Source organism: Xenopus laevis, chromosome 5S, assembly GCF_017654675.1.
Source record: "Xenopus laevis strain J_2021 chromosome 5S, Xenopus_laevis_v10.1, whole genome shotgun sequence".
Taxonomy (NCBI): domain Eukaryota; kingdom Metazoa; phylum Chordata; class Amphibia; order Anura; family Pipidae; genus Xenopus; species Xenopus laevis.
Window position 1 is genome coordinate 82170696 of NC_054380.1, and position 22676 is coordinate 82193371.

General features: G+C 36.1%; 1 protein-coding gene across 1 annotated transcript in view; it reads left to right on the forward strand.

Moving 5' to 3' along the window:
* The first annotated feature begins 2008 nt into the window (after positions 1 to 2008).
* col21a1.S (collagen, type XXI, alpha 1 S homeolog) overlaps positions 2009 to 22676 on the forward strand; it is a 96828-nt gene continuing 76160 nt past the window's right edge. Inside the window, exons 1-3 of the mRNA XM_018265550.2 lie at positions 2009 to 2194; positions 10984 to 11092; positions 12834 to 13385. Coding sequence (XP_018121039.1) covers positions 11005 to 11092; positions 12834 to 13385 — 640 coding nt within the window. The 5' untranslated portion in view covers positions 2009 to 2194; positions 10984 to 11004. The remainder of the gene's footprint in view (positions 2195 to 10983; positions 11093 to 12833; positions 13386 to 22676) is intronic.

Sequence of the window (22676 nt, forward strand, 5' to 3'; positions counted from 1 at the left end):
CCCGAGATGTATATCAGTGTAATAAGTATCTTATTGACATATTGACAAATCAGAAGAAACAGGGATATGCAAACCTAAAACCTGTAAAAGACATAATATATAAACAATGAAATAAAGATACATTGGTCTATGAGTGGTATTCAGGCTCAATTTCTCTTTATGAAAGTACAATGGCAAGAAGGGGTTTAATAACAGCATACTGCTGTCCTCAAACCACTGACCCCCATTTGTGCCTGTGTTTTGCATTTAACCACAGTTTTTAGGTGAAAAAATGTTGAGGCTATATGATTTTACTGCAACATATTCAAAACTCATTCAATCACAGGTGACTATTGGGTCCTCTTGGTATCAAATTAGAACTGACTTTGGGTAATTTGGTCTATAGTGGCAGCAGCATAGGAGGCTAGACTGACTGAAAGTCTGGTCAATTGGCATCCTACTGTATGTGAGATTGCTGTAAGGCCAGACTCAGCATCAGACCAGGCCGTCAGGGAGCCCTAGACGACCTGGTCAGACCACTGCGCTCCCCCACCCTCCTAGCACTCACGCCCTGACTGCAAAACATGAGTTCTCGTGCGCTCCAGGCAAGGGACGTACAGAAGAGGGAGGGGAGAGGGATGAAGCCAGAGTGACTGAGGGAGGGCAGCGAACACAAACTAGGGGTAGGCAGAAGACAGTTTAACAGGTACCTGTCCAGCACCAGGCCCGGACTGGCAATTTGTGGGTTCTGGCAAATGTCAGAGGGGCTGCTATAAGTTCCCATAGAAAGTCAGTATTTAGTGGGCTGGTGGAAGCTGTTTGGGCCTCTGTGTACCTGAAATGCCAGGGCCTATTTTAGTTCTCAGTCCGGACCTGTCCAGCACCCCCATATCTTTGCGCCCTAGGCAGGTGCAAATGTTATCTGATGATGCCAGTCTTCACTGGTAGGAGAAGTAAATGGGAATGACACATTAGCTAGTTAAGGCCACTTTGAAATGAAGCTAAAAAATGTTGCACTTTTGCAAAAGTGACCAGCCTTACATTGGATATTAATTGTAGAATATACTTATATATGCATTTAATTTGTGACTAAGGGGCAGATTTATCAAGAGTCGAAGTGAATTCGAGGGAATTTTCGAAGTAAAAAAATTCAAAATTCAAAGTAATTTTTTGGATACTTCGACCATCGAAAAGGATACTACGACTTCGAATTTACTTCGACTTCGATTCAAAGTAAAAATCGTTCGAATATTTGACCATTCGATAATCGAAGTACTGTCTCTTTAAAAAAAACTTTGACTTCAATACTTCGCCAAATTAAACCTGCCGAAGTGCTATGTTAGCCTATGGGGACCTTCTACAAACTTTTTTTAAAGTCTTCACACATCAAATAAAAATCGTTCGAAGGTACGCTAAAATCGTTTGAATTAGATTTTTTATTCAATCGTATGATTGCCAAATTCAGTGAAAAAACTTTGAAATCGATATTCGAATTTGATGTTTTTCAATTCGATGGTTGAAGTTCGAAGTTTTTTGTACTTCGAAATTCGACCCTTGATAAATCTGCCCCTAACTGTCATTTATGGATTATCTACCAGAAATAATGTTTACACTTTTATGAATTCAATTATATAATGTTGAGTATTTTTTTGTTTTTTACCATATCTACATTAGCAGCAATTAACAAGCTGAAGCAGATATTCTACAGCCTATTAGTGGGGGTCATTTATCAAAACTGGGCAAATTTGCAAGCTTTATTACATTTCAACTTTTGCTCATGTACATCATTGTGCCACTGTACACTATGCACTATGTATTCTCTATTAACTTCAGTTTTTGATTCACTCTCTCTGTTGTTTAAGAGTAAAGCCACATATTATTTGGCTTTACTCTTAAAGCCAAATAATACTATTTAGAATAAAATTAGGTTTTGTGAAGAATACCATTCAAAATAGAAAGTAGAGTAGTGGAATTACAGCAGAGGGCGTACATGAGTTGCGTGCTTTATACTGGTAGAGGAATGAATCGATGAGCATTAAAAGAAGCAGAGCTGTGCAGATCAGGCTGAGAGTAAAAACCTGCAGAACTGGGTTACAGACAAGGAAGATTTACACAAAGGGCTAAATAAGTTATTGCAAGACTTTACCATACAATTTTAAGAACAGCTACTGGAAGAACTGGTACAATAGTGGCCTTTTTTCTCCAGACGAATCAAGTAAGTACAGATACTCTTAATGCCTACTGCTCAGGAATCTAGTTACAGAATAGCTGATATGAAGTTCTGTGTTTCTTTACAGTATTCTCTATGTTCGTCTCCAATGCTTAAAATGTGCACAAAGATGAACTTGTTATTGAAACATTCAAATGTTACTTCAACTATAAGCAAGCAAGTTTAACTTGAAATATGAAAAGTGCACATGAAAAAAAAATGTAATTGGTAGTTTGTAGCTCACTGAGAGTGTATTTAGAATGACTTTTCATTGTGTTTCCATTACATGTTTTGCATTCAGTTCCAAATATCAAATATAAAAGTAAAATGTAAAAAATGTATAATTTGCTGATTATATAAGACATACAAATGAGAATGTGTGTGCCATTCATATAGTAAAACTTGCAAATATTGAAAGTGATAGAAATGACTTGAACATGATTTATAGCAATGATTCATTTTTGCTATGCATGATGCTATATATATAAAAATATTATTGTAGGGCATCTTGTTCTCATCAGAGACTTCACAATGCGATGTGAATGTGACTATGTTTGCATTGTGTGCTGAAAAAGACAAACTGTTGCAACCAACTGTTCTGTAGTAATGCTATATAAATGTTACAGCATTCATCTAATGGCAGCTAAATTTGAAGGAGTACATTTAGTTAGTAATTCCTTTAGCACAAGGTTTATATCTGAAAAACGTGAAGCAAATGTTTTTGTTAAGGCAGGATCTCATACTATTTGTAGAATTCTCATGCTAAACTAATCTAATTAAAAATGCAGCAGAGAATAAAAACTTGTCCTATGCATATTGCCAGTGTACAAGACCCCCAACTGTGACTTAACCACAACTGGTGGATTTTCCTCTGTGGGAGATTCTGCAGATGTAGATGGAGAAATGTGTGCCAGAAGTTCTTTTGTAACATGCTAACATTTTTAGTTCAGTCACAAAAATGTGAACTATAAATGCCTTGCTTAGGGATACGAACCTACCAGCAAGGCAGGACATCCTCATCCTCATACACTATGTGCTAACATTTTCAATGCTTCCTGAGACTAAGATTTGATCCACTGTAGTCTTGCTGGACAGCTACTGCAGAGCTGTAGATACTATGTGAAACACTTTTAAAGTTTTTAATCTATAATTCAATCCAATACATTTTCTGAGGTTATAGATTATCACCAATACTCAAGGTCAAATCAATTAGATCTGAACACCGTCATTCAAAACATTCAGGAATCCTTCAGCTCCCAAGGTTTATGGAGGAATTCAAAGGCTAAACTAAGTAGACTTTCATTTGGCCACACGCTAAAAATATGCAAACTAAGCAAGGTTTTATGGCACAGACAGGTAAGAGGTATTATGTAATCTGATGACTATGATGTTCGTATTTAAATTTTGCATCTTGCACCCTAAACTTCCTATCTAAAAAAAGGTCTTTTTTGGGCCCACCCTAAAAATATACAAATTTAGCAAGGTTTGATGGCACAGACAAAGAGGTATCATGTAATCTGACGACTATGATGATGGTGGGGGGGGATTAGGGATAAAAACAGTGGCACATGGGACATTTTGTTGCCCGTGACAAATCTTGGCTACTGCAGGTGACAAGACATCCATAGCTTCCTTCCCACCAGCTGAAATGCAAATCTCCAGTGGGGAATCATATGCAGTGTGAAGTTAATCATGAGGAGCATGATTGTTCTTATTTAAATTTTGCATCTTGCACCCTGAACTTTCTTTGTAAAAAAATATATATTTTAAGTGCATACCTCCCAACATTTTGGAAATAAAAAGAAGGACAAAAAAGTTGGTGCACGACAAAAAAAATTTGACCACGCCCATTTGTGTGGCCAGACCCACTAATTACAATGTTCATTTTACAAAAATAGGCAGGTTATGAAAGTTTGAACATATTTCTGTGGTTTTCAGTTATTACAGTTTTGCTAATGATGAATTACCCTTTAAGCTGTAAATCTAACATTTCCCAAGGGACCTGTTATCTTATATTGTTACAATTACTTATTTGATTATCTTAAAAGTGTTACAAAAGTATCTTATATGCAGCTATGGTAGTTATGGGCTCTCTGCCAAAAGCTAATTAAGTTAGAAACTTTGTTTCTTTTTCTGGCTGTTCAGTGCAGATAAAAATTGAACTTTCCAGTACAAAGGAGGGACTGTGGGTTGAGCTGTCAAAAGAGGGACTCTAAAAATGAGGTATGTAAGTGTAGAACTGCATTTAGTGGTAGAAATAGTAGTAAAGGAATTGTTTAATTGTTTTTTTTTCTTTTGTGTTTCACTTGAAGAAACAATTAGCTATTTTACACTGAATGTGCTCTTGCAGTTTGTTAGGCCACAAACAGCCCATATCACTGATAATAATTTCACTAACAAATGTCTAATTCTCAAGGCTTAATAAGGTGCCTTGTACTTTATTAGGAAAAAATATTTAGTGACATAAAAAAGTAGAATGTTAAATGACAAAAAAGGAAAATAGTTGTGGGTTTCATATAAAGTAAACCTATTTCCATTAAATAAAATTAAAACCAGCAATAGGTATAATGTGAGCAAGCACTTACACACATGTAAGCAGCTGATTGCAAACATTGCATTCAGAAAATGAAAAGCACAGTAATGTTTGGTTATATTTTGAAAGCTAAAAACATATGGAAATAATATGTGGCAAATAATATTATTTATCGTGAATTGCCTCGTGAAACCATTACAACTGCAAATCTGCATGGAAAATTAAAGAAGAAATCATCTGGAAATAAAATGTTAAATGACGAGGGTGTGTTTTCCTAAAGTTACAGTACAAGAACAAGCAACACCCAGTGGAACCTTCTAAATTCCATATACTCATGCCAAAAAAAGTAAAATATAGAACTGGTCTGCAATAGATATTCTGGTTATGGTTAATGTCATCAGTCAAAATAAATAAAACATTTTAGCTCTTGAACAAATAATTACAACTTCTTTAATTCTTGAGTGTTCGGTGTTTATCAGGACCCTCATAACTGTTTTGTTAGAGTATAACGCCATAGTTATTGTGATCCCTTCGCAAAATCTATTTCGGCTCCCATGCACAGAAAGCTGGGATGGGCAACTATTTTGCATATTTATAAACACTGTGCAAATTTACACATAGGAAGTGAGTTAGAGTAACCAATCAGCGGCTGTCGTTTAAAGGCAGCTGTAGGTTTAACAATGTAAGCAAGCTTTTGATTGGTTGTGGGTGCCTGCTCATTTGAAAATTTGCCCAGTGTTTACAATTGAGTCCCAGATAAAGCAGTACTTCAATCTAGACAAAGATTTCTATACCTCTGGGCGCTATTATGCCCTCTATATACAATACAAAATCAATTTAGCCAAACAAACAAAACATAATGGATTAGTGCTTTATAAATAACTGGCCATAGTTTGTGTATAATCCATTTCATGTGCATCACAAACCTATTAAGGAAAAAAAGGTGTTTTCTGTTGATACAATGAAACACAAATCTGCCATTTATTATAAAAATCAAATAATTATTGATTAATATTGTAGAATATTGATGTAATAATTTAGAGGGGCAATCTAAATGTATACCCAGGCTTATTGCATTTGTTTAACAAAAGCAACACAAATCCAAACATTTCGAGGATGAACCCAACAAATTTTTTGGTTTTTTTTGTGTCACGGCCGGCACCCAATACCAGAACAAGTGCCAAGTACCCTGGTCTCGGCTCGGCTTCACCAGTAGTGTGACCACCGTTGGGCTTCGGGAGGAGCCCTCAGCTTACTTGGGTGCCACCTGGACTTAACGAGGGGTACAAGGCGAGACTACCAGTATGAGATTTCATTACAGTTTGTTTTTTTGTTAAAAAGGATGGTTGCTTTCCTTGATCGCAATTTACTCCTACTGCATTTCGGAGTCCTTGGGTTGATATATTCTGCCTTGCAGGTCAAACTCTTTCATATTCTTTTAATAGCTTTTAAAGTATAACCACAAGGGTTTAAAGGGATCATCAGTCCATAACACTTTGTTCCAAAATGTCTGTGGCTTGTCTAAATGAGCTTTTGCATACAACAAGTGACTCTGTTTGTAGTGTGAGTGCAGAAAGGGCTTCTTTCTCATCACCCTGCCATAAAGATGTTCTTTGTGCAAATTGTGCTGAATTGTAGAACAATGTACAGAAACACCATCTGCAGCAAGATGTTCTTGCAGGTCTTTGGAGGTGATCTTTGGGTTGTCTGTAACCATTCTCACAATCCTCCTCATATGCCGCACTTGTATTTTTCTTGGCCTGCCAGACCTGGGTTTTACAGCAACTTTGCCTGTGGCCTTCCATTTCCTGATTAAATTCCTTACAGTTGAAACTGACAGTTTAAACCTCTGAGATAGCTTTTTGTAGCCTTCCCCTAAACCCCTAGATCTTTTGAGAATTGCTTTGAGGATCCCATGCAGTCACTCTTCAGAGGAGAGTCAAACAAAAGCACAACTTGCAATTGGTGACCTTAAATACCTTTTCTCATTATTGGACACACCTGCCTATGAAGTTCAAGGCTTAACAAGCTAATACAACCAATTTGGTGTTGCCAGTAATCAGTATTGAGCAGTTACATGCACATTTGCAAAATTACAAGGGTACCCAAATTTTTGCACAGCCAGTTTTTCACTTCTGATTTCATTTCATACAACTAAATACTGCTTCACTAAACATCTTTGTTCATAAAACACTCAATACTCAGGTGAGACATGCCACTGTTATCTTTTTTGTTGAAAGTGGAATAAATTGTTATGTAGGCTGAAAGGGGTTCCTTAACGTTTTCATATGACTGTATACTGTGGCAACATATGAGTTCTGAAAATAAAAATAGAAACCAAGAACATGCACATGTGAACACAATCTTTTCATGACTATAAAAAAATCGATATCCTTGCTGGGATGAAACGACAAGAATCAAGAATGTTCTTGAATGCAGTCCATGGAGGTTAATATTAAAAGACTGAGAAATTGAGGGACTGAGAAAGTTCTGTGTGAACATTCATAGACTTATATAGCTAGTTTCAACTTACAGTTGCATGGATGGTACTTACTGTATGTTGGTAAATTTGGCCACATTGTGTTTAGTTACAGGACAAAGAAAAAACATTCTTGACACATCTCATTCATAGAAAACATATATACATTCCACTGGAGCTAGCCAGTGCTTTCAGTGTAAAGTTGAAAATCAGTTATTCAGTATTTGTTTGGGTTGTCTAGTTTTACTGTACAGGCAAATGTTGAATAGGGATGTAGCGAACGGCGGAAAAAATGTTCGCAGACATATTCGCGAACTTGCGACAAAACATGCGAATAGTTCGCGAACGTCGCGAACCCCATAGACTTCAATGGGAAGGCGAATTTTAAAAGCTAGAAAAGACATTTCTGGCCAGAAAAATGATTTTAAAGTTGTTTAAAGGGTGCAACGACCTGGACAGTGGCATGCCAGAGGGGGATCAAGGGCAAAAATGTATCTGAAAAATCCATTGTTGACACAGCGCTGCGTTTTGTGCTGTAAAGGACAGAAATCACACTACGTCACTCAGGTGATGTTTCTGGACACGGAATGTGAAAAAGCTCACACAGCTAGGTGGCACTTGGTTAAAGACTGGGCAAACAATGCCTGCAAGGTCAACGTATACACTACAGCAGTGGATACGGAATATATTATTGCTGCTTGAAAAACGTCACTCGGGTGGTGTTTCTGGAGACGGCATTATTATTGATATTTAGACAGAATGTGAAAAAGATCACACAGCTAGGTGGCAGTTGTTTGAAGAACAGATGCAGATGAGAGATCAGCAGCAGGACAGCTGCCCACAGCAGCTACATACAGAGCACTGCAGTAGAAGGTAGATTACTAGCCAGCAAAGCTACCTAACCTAAAATGTCCCTCAAATCCCTGCAGAGTTCTGTCCCTACAATACAGAGCAGTATCAAGTAGATTACTAGCCAGCAAAGTTACTATCAACTGTCCCTCAAATCACTAACAGCTCTCTCCCTACACTAGCTCTTCCAAGCACACACAGGCAGAATGAAAAAACGCTGCAGGGCTTCAGTTTATGTATGGAAGGGGAGTGATCCAGGGGGTGTGGGGGTGGTCCAGGAGGGAGAGCTTCCTGATTGGCTGCCATGTATCTGCTGGTCTGGGGTGAGAGGGCAAAAATAAGCGCCAGCTAAGGCGAACCCAAATTGGCGAACGTCTCGCGACGTTCGTGAACATTCGCCGAACGCGAATAGTCGATGTTCGCGCGAATTAGTTCGCGGGCGAACAGTCCGCGACATCCCTAATGTTGAATAAAAAAAATCACAGGCCCTGAAAATATTGTGTATGTTTTATGTTGAAAAATGATGCATCCCTATTTTATAAAAAAAACTAATTTAAAGAGGTCAGTAGACCTGACCTAGAACTTCAAGCCTTCAGACCTGGCAATGTGAATTCTTGGAAAGGGCAAGTTTTTTGGTTAGCAAAACAGCTGCTGCAGAAACTAATATCATCACTGCTTTATCTGGGCTCCTTTGAGCCATGTAAATAAAAGTCTGGTTCAACATTACTGAGGTCCTTCCTTAAAAACCTCCTGATTTGGAAGCTTTACCTTCTAAACTGAATGAAGGTTTTAAGGCCACCTATGAAGAATGGACAACTGTGCTGAAGGCACCAATATTTTACAATAATGTATTTGTTCATACTGAACATTTGTAAAAATCAACTGAAATATGTCCATAGATATCGATTTTCTGGCAAAAAAAATTCTTTATATCCATAATGAATTCAAGAATTCTTCTTATGAGCCAAAATGTTATTTCTGCCTCGCTCACCCAATTCGTCTGATTATAATCATAGACGGAGATAGCATTTTAGCAAACTATACAGAAAATAAGCAGATGTTTTCAATATTGTGATTCTTGCTGAGAAGTTGTTTTTCATCAGTCTGCTCTTCATTAACAAAGCATTCAGATGGCGCATCATCCATTGTTTCCCCAAATAAAAATGGTCTCAGAGTTTATTCTGAAATCAGTAAGTCACAAAATGAAGTTCTCTTCTGCACTTATTAAGAATTCTGCCGCCTTTACTCAATCCCTAGGCAAAAAAGCAAACAAACAAACATTGTTTATGGGCACATGTAGCAGAAGATTAATTTGACTAAGTGCCTCAAGATGCTGACATTGATGTCTTTCTGTCTGGCTGTCTCTATGTGTAATAAAATCCTCACTTTGAAAGGATGCTCTTAGCAATTCTTCTAAAAGAAAATTAAAATATATTTTGTACACTGTTTACAGGGAGCAAATCAGAAAATGGTCAGAACAGAGTATCTTCCTACTGTCAGAACTGATTTTCTGGACCTTCTCGAAAAATAAAAAGATTAAGGGGGTTATCAAAATCCAAATTTCCAGATGTTTTTTAAATAAAAAAGTCTGACCAAACTAGAATCCACAATTTGATTTTATTTGTTATTTAAAAAGCACAAATTAATCGGTTCTGGGAAAAACACGAAAAAATCATACAAAAAATAGTATTGTACGTTTTTTTATGGCTTTTCCTGATTCATACAATTTTTTGGGGGTTTTTGCCACAAAAGCCCTAAGTGATCAAATTATCAGGCTAAACACAGTGCAGAGCATGATAACTTCCAATTAGGATAGGGACCTCTCACATTGACTTATATACAACCTTGGTAGGTCTACAATGGCGGATTTTCAGATTTAGACATTTCGCAGCCTCGGGGTAAAATAAATCTCGAAATTCAAGGGTTTTTTTTTCACTAAAAATTCATATTTTATTTAAAAAAAAACTAGATTTTTTAGAGTTTTTAGCATTCAGACTTTAACAAATAACCCCTAATAGTTGCAAGAATGAATAAAAGTGAGATAAAGCATTTTGTTATATATTTAGAGAATAAGTCTCACTTCTAAAAGACACAGTAGAACATAACACAGTAGAACGTAACTGCCAACAACAATTTAATAGTACTTCATTGTTATATGTATGAATTTACCAATTTTGTCCAAACTTCATTTGTTTCTGTTAAAGTTACTGTATATGTGAAGGGTCACTTGCGTAAGATCATTATAATCATTCTTTTTTTCTTATTGTTTTGGTTTTTTGTTTTACAAACTATGTAGTTTTAACTTTTTCCACTTCAACAAAAATTTTTTTTCAGTATTTCTTCCAGTTTACTTAATATGGTTAATTTAATGTCACACATCAACATTTATCTATATTTAGTACTTATTTAGCTATGAATATTTAAACTGAGCCTTCATTATGGGTTATAGAATGGAATTAAATGAAATATCAATTTCTATGATGGCAGTTGTTCTTATGTTACCATATAATAAGCAATTCCACAGTTAAATATTAATTTAAGTGTCAGAAATCTTTATAAAGTATTAGTAACAGCCCCCACAAGATTTTCTTTGACTGAACTACAAATAATGCCAGTTTGGGGTTTGCAGTTCAACAGAAATTAACCTCATCAATGCATCAATGTGGGCATCCCCACAAGGCCATCTACATTCTTGGGCCATCCAGCAGACTTTGGGTTTGCTGGGTCTAACAATGGCTCAGGAGGTGGATAAACTGGACCACTGAAGGTGAAGTCCAGATACAAGGGAGCACGTAAGCTTAAGGGGGTAAGTCTGAATGAAAGTAAGAAGAATGAGCTTGAAAGTGCTATATGTGATTGCTCAGAATAATCAAACACCTGATTCTAATTGATTTCTAATTTAATTTATTTGTCTCTTATTAATTTCTTTATTAGGTTTTTACATTTTCACCATAAATGCCAGGAATAATCTACATACTGTGTTCTTTTCTGCTGATTGAGAGCCAGTATTATGCGGCATCTGAGAATGCTGAAATAAGATCAAGTAAGTGCTTTATAGATAAAAGATTGTAAACAATAGAGGCAGAGTGCCAACTTATCATATTTATATGTTAAATATATATAAATTATTATATAGTATAATGTATACTATTTTATAACAGGCCATGCTTTACGATTAACAGATGCATATGCAAGTTTTGAGACATACAGCCTCATGTATTAAAGCACAAAAGGAACAACAAAATGCACAAAATGCATGTGGAATTGTGTACATTTATACAATCTTAATATATCAGACTTGCATCTATACATACTCCTTTATACATGTGCCCTGCTCCCAAATGCCAGTTGGTTCCACTTTTCTGAATAAGGTTCTGGGTTCAAAGCTCAGAACCTTAAAGCCCTGGAATTGCCTTAAGGATATTTCACTTTGTTTGTTGGATTACAATTGTTTGAATTTAAAATAAAAGGAGTAAAACCCAGTGGTTAATTACCACTTCTTTTTGTTCATCTGTAAATCACATTGCTGACCACTTCATGTAAAATTAACTGTAGGTATAATATTTAATATATGCACATATTTTACATGCTGATACCACATAACTTTGAAGTTATTTAAACAAGGTGTCAAACTAACATTCCCAAAAGCTTGTAAAACAGTACAAGAGGTGATATTATTCAGCTTCTCTTGTGATTTGAATACTTCCCAATTCCTGAGGGCGTGTTAGAGTTTTATTGCAGGGAATTACTTTTCTTTTTGGCCAGAATATTTTGGAAACATTTGCTGAAACGTTGGATTTCTAGGAATTTACATCATTGAAGATGTTGAAAACTAAAAAGCTTCATTCCTCTAAAAGTCTGAGATTTTACTAAAGTTGCTGTAAAAGTGAAACATATTATCTACTAAAACTATTTGCCCCAAAACCTTCTCATTACTGCCTCTGAATCTAGTACTCAAAGTATCCATAGTGGAACTAAAGAATACAGCCATTTACTCCCTTTAAATGATTAAAGTTGGGAAGGCAGTTATTTTACTACCAAAAAATAGAAAAGCCACTTTATAACATGTTTGATGCATGGATGGTGTCTGATGAGGTCCATGTGGTGGATGATTATTATTATAATATCTATTATTCAGAAAACCGTAAAAGCCATTACTTAGTGTGTTGCATAAGTAAGCAATACTTGATTCTAACCTAACTCTATTGTCTTTTTTCCACAATAATAATAGAAATGATAATAAATGTTTCAGTTTTCTCAAAGGAGTTTTGTACAATGTGTTTGGAATAAAGTCACTGGTGATTTTTATAGGGTGTGCCAGTCTGAAAATGTTTTCTACATTTTAAGTTTGGCTGTGCACAAAATTTTTTTTACTTCTTTGCAATAGATTGCAGACACTCAAGGAGAGATATATACAGTATATATACCATATATAGACTATATTTTTTTCTCTGGGAAGAGAATCAAGTTTATTGAATTTGTAGCTAAATCCAAAAATTCTGGAGTATACAAAAGAACAAGAAAACATCCTAAGTGTTTTTATCCAGTGTACACAACCCTAACTTTAGTACAAACATTTCTAGCATTTATAAAATTTCTAGTAATTGCACTACATTTTTATTACTAATTCTTCTCTGCTCTAAAATGTTTTTAAACCAACATTTGCAAAGCTTCCATGAGTCTCACAGTGCTTTGAAAGTTTCAAGGCTTTTGTATATTAAAGGTATTAAAGGTTATCATTTACATAAAGGTGTATTCTAATGCTCTTTGTTTGTATTTTACAGGTTGCAGAACTGCTCCAAGTGACTTGGTTTTCATACTAGATGGCTCATGGAGTGTGGGCCCTGAAAATTTTGAAATACTTAAAAAATGGGTTGTCAACATAACTAACAATTTTAAAATAGGGCCAAAGTTCACACAAGTTGGAGTTGTTCAATACAGTGACTATCCCATCCTCGAAATCCCACTTGGGAGCTATGAATCCAGTGATGACCTCTCTAGAAGAATGCAATCCATCCAATATTTAGGTGGAAATACACAAACTGGAAATGCTATTCGATTTGCTATTGACAATCTCTTTGCAAGGTCATTAAGACCTTTAACCAAAATTGCAATCGTTCTTACCGATGGCAAATCCCAAGATGAAGTTAAACATGTAGCAGAAGAAGCAAGAAAGAATAAAATTACTTTGTTTGCAATTGGTGTGAGCTCAGAAATTGAAGAAAGTGAACTTAGAGCGATAGCGAACAAACCTTCTTCCACTTATGTGTTTTATGTTGAAGACTACATAGCAATATCACGGATTCGTGAAGTCATAAAACAAAAACTTTGTGAAGGTAATTTACAATACTTATTTTTTTGCGTTTAAAAATAATAGCTGCAGATAAAAAAAATATTGAATTTACTAATTAGATAATTTATATAGCATCATCAACTTTCTCTAAAACTACTTTTGCTTACTTGTCTAGCTATCTATATACAACATATATATGTATATAGTCTCGGAGTGTACCGACACTCACCATATGTCAAGTCAAATCCCAGGTACTCCTCATAATTATGAATAATAGAAAGTATTTAGGAGCACTGACGGATACAGCTTCAAGTGACTTTAATCAAGTTTTCACACAATCTCCCACATCTACGCGTTTCGGTTCTCCTTGAACCATCGTCCTGATGATGCTTCAAGGAGAACCGAAACGCGTAGATGTGGGGGATTGTGTGAAAACTTGAATTAAGTCACTTGAAACTGTATCCATGAGTGCTCCTAAATAATTTCTATTATCTATCTATATATATATATATATATATATATATATATATATATATATATATATATATATATATATATATATATATATATATATATATATATATATATATATATATATATATATATATATATATATATATATATATATATACACACACACACACTAAGTTGGCCTTATACTACAGTTGGGTGTTGCCTTATATTGATAGGTTGCTAATTATTCAGTGTCAAGGGATATTTCTAATATTGTTACTGACATTAGAGTGCAAGGTTGTGTATTTTTCTTTCTATATAGACACAAATAGGCTCTCAAGCCATTGCCCTGACACAGCCCTCAGTTGTCTTTATAGAAATTATGGTACTGGGGATTGTATATCTTTTGCCGTTTATTGAGATTTATATTTATATATATATATATATATATATATATATATATATATATATATATATATATATTTTGTATCCTGATTCTGAGATCTTTAATTCGAGACTGCCCTGCAGAACATATAGGCATTGGGGTGTTTAAATGTCTGCTACATTATTTGCCTTATTTAACCTCTATGTTTGATTGATTGATAAATTGATTTCACTGGTTTTAGATAACTTGGAAGAGGGGGGGTACAGAACCATAAAAATGAAATAATTACTACAGTTTTAAAAACTTGGCTTTGCATAACTTTTTCCCCTTTAATCCAGCCACTTTCTCCATTTTGGATGAGTTTTAAAGCTTTTTGTTCTCCACATTTGTGGCCTCTACTATTACTATTATTGGTGATCATTTATTCTCATGGGAACACTTGTGAAAAACTGTGAAAGTAAATATTTTCTTTTTTGTTTTAGTCAACTATTATCAAACTTGGGCCAATTCCGCAGATTAAATATAATGATTTTTGACAACTCAGACATACCAAAATAATTGTAAATAAGTTGAATTAAAATAAAACCTTTAAAAAAATTTGCAACTTTGAAATATATATATATATTTAAATATAAATTTATAAAGGATTTTTCTAAACCTTAAGAAAATAAAATATGGACAGATACATATTTTATAGTGATTTGGAAATACTCAACAGCATTTGGCTTTGCTGAACATGAAATCAAGCCTCGGCGATGTCCAAAGCTCTGTTTTCTGGCCTTGATACTTACTTGGCCTTCAAATAAGTCGATAGAATCAAAATATCATTTTTATATACTGTATTTGAATAGAAAGTGGGAATGTGTTGAAACTCTGAGTATACAGTACTTAATAATGTATTAAATTGCATTGTAATGCTCAGATTCAAACTATTTTTACACCAAAGTTTTTAATCTCAGTGGATGCAGGTCCTATCTTAAGCCAATTTTACACTGTATGTAAGGCAAAATATATTTTATTGCAAATGTAAATAGGGGCAATATTCAATTTAGCTAGATCAAACATTGTTATTGGTGATGGGCATATAAGTACGGCAGGTACAAATCTGCAGCAAAAAAACGGCAAAAAGTCTGGCGCGACAAGTAGAATAGTTGCACGTCAAAATTATTCGGATGCTTGTTGACTTTAATGAACTTTGACAAAATAGATTTCGACCAAACTCGATTCGAGTTTTTTCTCAGAAAAAAAGTTGAATGTTGGGAAGGCTACAAACATCTACAAATTGTTCTCTGCACCTCTCCCATTGACTTATACATGAATTTGGCATGTTTTAGGTGGCGAATAGTTGAAAATTAAATTGTTAAAGGGCCAAAATTGTATACATTTTGAAAATTATTGAAAAACATAGAATCTATGTAGACACTTTAAGATGTGTAGACCCCCTCCAGGTGGGAAAGAAATCACTATTATATCAAGGTTTTAAAAATCAAATAGTGTTATCATACACTGTTTATGGACTCACAAACATAACTTTCACAGCTAGCATATAAAGGATCTTATCTTGCAATAAAGCCCACCTTCATGCATAAATTGTGGGACATATATATAGCAGTAATAGTGTAAAATATCTTCTTAATAAAAAGCAAGTTAAAAATACACTCACATATGGCGATGATTGAAAACTTTGTGAAACACATTGAAATCGATAGGCGTCAATTTTTCTGCACATGCGGCAATTTTTTCGCACTCCAAATGCATTGAAGTAAATGGGCGTTTTTCTTGTGACAACTTTTTTGTCTTGGTCACTTTTTTGTCCAACTGCATTAAAGTCAATGGGAATTTTTTCTTATGCCAACTTCTTTGTCTCAGCAACACTTTTATCTTACAGACTTTATTGTTGGAGCAAAAAAAAATTCAGACGATTTTTGCTGCAAGATCGCAAAAAAATTGACAGATTGGCCGGGGAAAACGATTTGCTTATCACTATTCACATGGTCTTCATAATCAAAATGGCATATCTGCACAAATATCCCATTGAGGCATCCCCTTTCACATAGCACCGCAGAGTCTTCTAGTATGATTCGCACACAAGATGGTCCTGTAGCGTCTCCTTTCATGAACCGTTTGTTCATCTATGGGACACTCTCCAGTGATGTCATCAGCCTTAAACGTTTTGTCTGTGATTTCCTCAGAGGCTTCTTCCTATGGCCAGTGTCACAAGATGGCTGATTCCTGTATATGCAAACTTTGAAAGTTAATGTTTGTGACCCATCCAAAAACAATGCATAATAAGACTATTTGATTTTTAACCCTTAGTACAATGGCGATTTTTTTGCACCTGGAGGGGCTCTTAACATCTTGTGGTGCCTATCCTGTGGTGGAACACACTAAGTGGTGGTACAGGTACGGGACCCGTTATCCGGAAACCAGTTATCCAGGAAGTTCCGAATTACGGAATTATAATAATAAACCAATAGCTTGTACCTGATCCAAACTAAGATATATTTAATCCTTATTGGAAGTAGAATGAGCTAGTAGAATTGGGTTTATTTAATGTTTACATGATTTTCTAGTAGTCTTAAGGTGTGAAGATCCAAATTACAGAAAGACCCATTATCCGGAAAGCCCCAGGTCCCGAGCATTCTGGATAATAGGTCCCATACCTGTACATAGTTGAAAGCATGTGTAAGTAAAGATTTATTGATGTGTTTGTAAGTGTGCTGAACTTGTAGCCTCTTTCTATTATGCATACATTTTAAAGTGGCAGATGGCCTTAAACAGTATCTGGTAGAGCAGGGGTGCCCAGAAGGTAGATCAGGATCTACCAGTAGATCTTTAGCTTGGTGATCAGTAGCTCTCAAGACACTGTCAGCAAACAACTTGTCTAAATCACCTTCCTATTTCATGCTTTTCATTCATGTAATTACAGTATTAGGTTAAGGTTATTCTAAGACAATTAACATTTTTCTAAATGTGGGTTTAATGGCTTAATTACCTTAGCAATCAGTAGAAGTTGAATATAAAAGGACTTAAAAAGATAATATAGTATAAGTAATATAGAATTAGAATAACAAGATAACATATGAAGAGTGATTAAAATTTGCTTAGAATAGGTCCGTCTATAACATAATAAATGTTTATTCAAATATGAATGTCCCTTTTAACACACAAGGGGGCAAATTCACTAAAGGACGAAGCGCCTAATGCTAGCGTTAATTCGCTAGCGTAGTGCATTTTCGTTAATTCGCCGATTCACTAACGGACACTGGCGTAAATTCGCTAGTGTTACTTCGCACCCTTACGCCTGGCGAATTTCCGCAATGGACGAATTTGCGCAACGGCCGGCGCACATTTTTCTGAACGCTACCTTTTACGCCAGACTTCCTTCGCCACTTCAGACCAGGCGAAGTGCAATAGAGTAGATAGGAATTGCTTCAAACAAAGTTAAACATTTTTCTAAGTCCCAAAAAACGCTGGCGTTTTTTTCTTTTTTTATGGGTGATAGGCTGAAAAAGATCGAAATTTTATTTGGGGCTACCCTCCTTCCCTCCTACATTTCCTAACGCATGGCACATTAACTATGCAGTGGGCACATGAATAGGGCAAAATAAAAATGTTATTTGCTGTTTTGAAGGTTTCCCAGGCTTGTGTAGTGCTGCTACATATACCTCCATTGTAACTTCAATTTGGCGCTGTATGCAAATTAAGCATCGCTAGCGTAACTTTGATTTGCTTGGCGAATTAACGCTAGTGCAACTTCGCAACCTTACGCTTCCCCTTCGGATTTTAGTGAATTTGCATAGCGCTGGCGAAAATATGCCTGGCGAAGTGCGGCGAAGCGGACGCTGGCGCAACTATGAATCTTAGTGAATTTGCCCCAATGTATCTTATTTGAAAATGTTAGTACAGTGTAATTTTGGCTACATCAGACACTCCAAAAAACAGCAAAGCTTGCTGTTCCAACATGTGTGCCAACTATTTCTTTACAAGATTTTTTCATAGAGAATTTCTGGAGACAGTTGGCAAGATCATTAATAGGAAATAAACTCCCTGGATTAAAGTGACAATATAATAATAAGCAAGGTTCTTTTTGTGTGTATGCCCTTTTTTGATGGTCAGGAGTTTTTTCCAGAGAGGTGGGAACGTTTTCATGAACTGACACAATTATTAAACCTAACAGAAATTGTTCAACTACATTGAGCTTCCCTTCATTTAGGCCTTTGGGTGCTTTACTTATAGCTTACTGCTTGTATGATGCTGGCAATTGGATGGTGTTCACATAGCAGCATCTCTATAGTCAGTGGCATGGGACCCACCACTGAACTGGGTGAGTTTGTAATTATTTATACATGCCAATATTCTACTGGCTTTTGCAGCCAGGCTTGTTATCTACTGTCACTCCTAGAACCTTTTTATATTCCCGATATGCCTACAGTATGATTTGGAATCTTTGTTTCCTTATTACTAAAAACACCTTAAAGAAATGTCGTCCAGCTGGCATAATTCTAACGATGAGTATTAAAACCCCGATGAAGCATAACAAACACATTTTTTTCAAAAAACGAATTAGGCAAAGATGCTTTCTTGTAAATGCGTGATCTCCGTACTCAACATCTTTCTTGAAAATTGTAAAATTACCTAATAGTATGTTGTATCTTTCAATCTAGTCTAACAGAAAAAATAAACAAAATAGCACTTGAAAACTCTAGCAGAATGAATATATTGAAGGAAATGTCTGCATAGTCAGTTTTATAAATACAAGCTTGTATGATGTATACAATTTTAAAGGACATGTGATACCCCATACACAAAATGTAATCAGTGAACAGACCCTTGAAATTTGCAACTCTGGTTGCCACTTAAAATATTAATAGTAAGGCTGCTGTATCCACTTGTGATTCCTTCACCTCCTCTAACCCATTCATACCACTACATCAGGAATTTCATTGACTGCTGGCTATTGCACATGCTCAGTTCTTCTCAGATCAGATTACTAACACACCCACCAGTCTCTTCTGAACTCAGATTAACCATAACAGTGCTTAATCTTAGCAGAATATTTTACCAAAGAAAACTGTGCATGTGTAAGGCTGCATTCTACATTGCATGAACTTTTCAGGGCACATGTACTGTCTGCAGATATACTATAAATGTCATTGATGATGTGTCAGAGGGGAAATGGCCACTGGCTGAAAGATGCTATTTGTTTTAGGAAAATGACATGGTGCTGGAGAACAGAGGGAGATACAGTACAAATGATGCAGTGGGGAGATGTGCCCATCTTACAGTATATACATGGTAGGAGAATGTAGGGTTTACATGACCTTGTTTCTAAAGGAAAAAGGATCACTAGGGTCTATTGTAAGCTAAGACGAGTGGAATTATTTCTACATTCTGATAAATGTATAGTGGTTATAAGATCACAAAATATAAATACATCCTTACTAGAGGTGAGCCAAATTCCTGAGAGGCTGTTAAAAAGATGTTTACCAAGCTGAAAAATACATCATAGTAATATGTATTGACTTAACTGTTTCACAATACTTACTCTTTACCATTGTTCTAAGTGTTAGAACATGTTTTAGCTGCTCATTCAAATAAAACATTCTGAAGCCCTGAAATTCTGAAGTCAGAAGATATAAAAGTTGAAAACATATGACTTGGTTTGGGGCGGCATATAATGTAAGTGATAACATCTGTTACCTTTTATTATTATTATTATTAGTAATTAGCATGTATTTTTAGAGCACCAACATTTTTCATAGCACTGTAAAATAAATGTGTTTATACAAAAGAAATACAGAATTACGTACATAGTACATACAGAATTACATTCATAGCGACCAGAAGGCCTTGCACAAAAGAGATTACAATCTAAAAGGGGAAGGAGTTGAGACACAAAGGGGCCAATTCACTAAATTCGAGTGAAGGATTCGAAGTAAAAAAACTTCGAATTTCGAAGTATTTTTTGGGCTACTTCGACCATCGAATGGGCTACTTCGACCTTCGACTACGACTACGACTTTGAATCGAAGGATTCAAAGTAAAAATCATTCGACTATTCAACCATTCGATAGTCGAAGTACTGTCTCTTTAAAAAAAACTTCGACCCCCTACTTCGGCAGCTAAAAGCTACCGAAGTCAATGTTAGCCTATGGGGAAGGTCCCCATAGGCTTTCCTAAGTTTTTTTGATCGAAGGATATTCCTTCGATCGTTGGATTAAAATCCTTCGAATCGTTTGATTCGAAGGATTTAAAGGAGAAGGAAAGCTACGGAGGCATTTAATTGCCAATAGATTAGCTGCAATAGTGCAAGCTAGAAAGCTATATTTATTCTGTAGAATGTTTTACCATACCTGAGTAAAAAGCTCTAGAAACTCTCTGTTTGTTTAGAATAGGAGCTGCAGTATTAATGTGGTGTGACATCACTTCCTGCCTGAGTCTCTCCCTGCTCTGCTCTCAAATTACAGTAGAGAAGGGAGGGGTGGGGAAAGGAGCAAACTGAGCATGCTCTTGCCCAGGGCAATGAGGTTTATGCTGAAGGCAGGAAGTCTGATACAGAAGCCCATGTGTACACAATAGAAGGAAAGAAATGCTGTGTTTCTTTTGACAGGGGACTCAGAGCAACATTACTTTGGGGGTTACTGGTATATTTAGATGGACCTTTCTGATAAGGCTTACTTAGTTTTAACCTTTCCTTCTCCTTTAATCGTTCGATCGAAGGAATAATCCTTTGATCGTACAATCGCAGTATTTGCGCTAAATCCTTCCATTTCGATATTCGAAGTCGAATATCGAGGGTTAATTAACACTCGATATTCGACCGTTAGTGAATCAGCCCCAAAGTGTGGGAGTGGGCAAAATCAGAAATAAGGAAGGTGAGAGGTGTAGCATATGGTATTGCTAAACTGCATGATGGTATGCTTCTCTAAATTAATGTGTTATAAGAGATCTTTTGAAAGCAGAAAGGTTGGGAGAAAGTTAGACAGACCATGGTATAGAATTCCAGCCATTGCAAAGTCTTGAACGCAAGCATGTGAGGAGATAATGAGAGAAGAGTTGAGGATCAGGTCAGTATAGGAGCGTAGCAAGCGGTTGGGTGAGTATATAGAGATGAGATCAGAGATGTAGTGTGGGGCAGAGTTATGAACTGCCTTGAATGCTTTGCATGTTATGAACTGCTTTGAATGTCACAGTCAATAGTTTTATTCTGAAAGATAGTAAGAGCTAGTGCAGGAATTAGCCAAGTGGCATGGCAGAGGAGGAGCGGTTGCTGAGATGTATGCCTTGCAGTATTCATTATGGACTGGAAGACTAGTCTAGACCTTGATCAGCTAGTCAATTCTCCAATGAATCTATGTCTGTCACATATTCTAGTACTTCATTAGACATAAGTACGTTGTACTTACCTATATATGAAAAGTTTAATAAACACAGTATTTTCAGCTGTTATAGGTTTGTGTCCATCTGTTATAGCAGGAAATACCATATGTGTATGAGACGTCTCATGGGGACCCTGCTCATGAGCATAGAAGTATTTCCTTCATTTAATTTATACGACGTTGAAGGTGAAAAAAGATGGGAAGGGGCTAGAATAAACTATGAAAGTTTAGCAAGGGAATGTAGAAACAGGGCCCTCTGAAAATACAAAAGAAAAGATCAATAATGTGATTATAAGAGACAAGATTGAATCTAAAGGGCAAATTCACTAACCTCCGAAAATTCGCCAGCGACGGCTTCGCTCACAATGCAACATTTCGCCAGGCATAGATTCACCAGGACAACGCTAATTCACTAAAATCCGAAGTTGTGTCCAGGGCGTTGAACGCTGGCGAAGTTACGCCAGCGTTACTAAACCAAGCAACCTGAAGTTGCGCTAGCATTGCCTAATTTGCATACGGCGGGAAGTTAAAGTTCAATGGATGTATATGTTGCAGCAAATACATTACACTACATAAGCCCGGGAAACTTTAATAAAATAAAATAAAGTTGTTATATTGCCCTACACATGAGCCCAGTGTATAGTTTATGTGCCATATGTTAGGAAATGTAGGGGGAAGCCAGTTACCCCAAAAAAAATGTACACTCTTTTTCAGCCTATCACCCAGAAAAAGGAAAAGTCTTCTGGGACTTAGGACTTCCTAAAAAAATAGTTGAAAGTTTTTCTATCTACTTTATTGCACTCGCTGGTCTGAGGTGGCGTAGGCAAATCTGGCGCTAGAGTTAACGTTCAGTAAAATCTGCATCTTAGTGAATTTGCGTAGTTGCGTCCATTCGCCAGGGGTTAGGGAGCGAAGTACTGCTCCTTCGCTAGCGAAGTTACGCCATCGACCATTAGTAAATCGGAGAAGTACCGAAATAACGTCACGCTGGCAAATTCTTGCCTGCATTAGTCACTTCGCCCTTTAGTAAAAGTGCTTTCATATTTCTTAGAATACAATGTTATGACAAAATGCAAGAAATTAATTTTCTAACTATTTGCTGTTAAATTCTGTA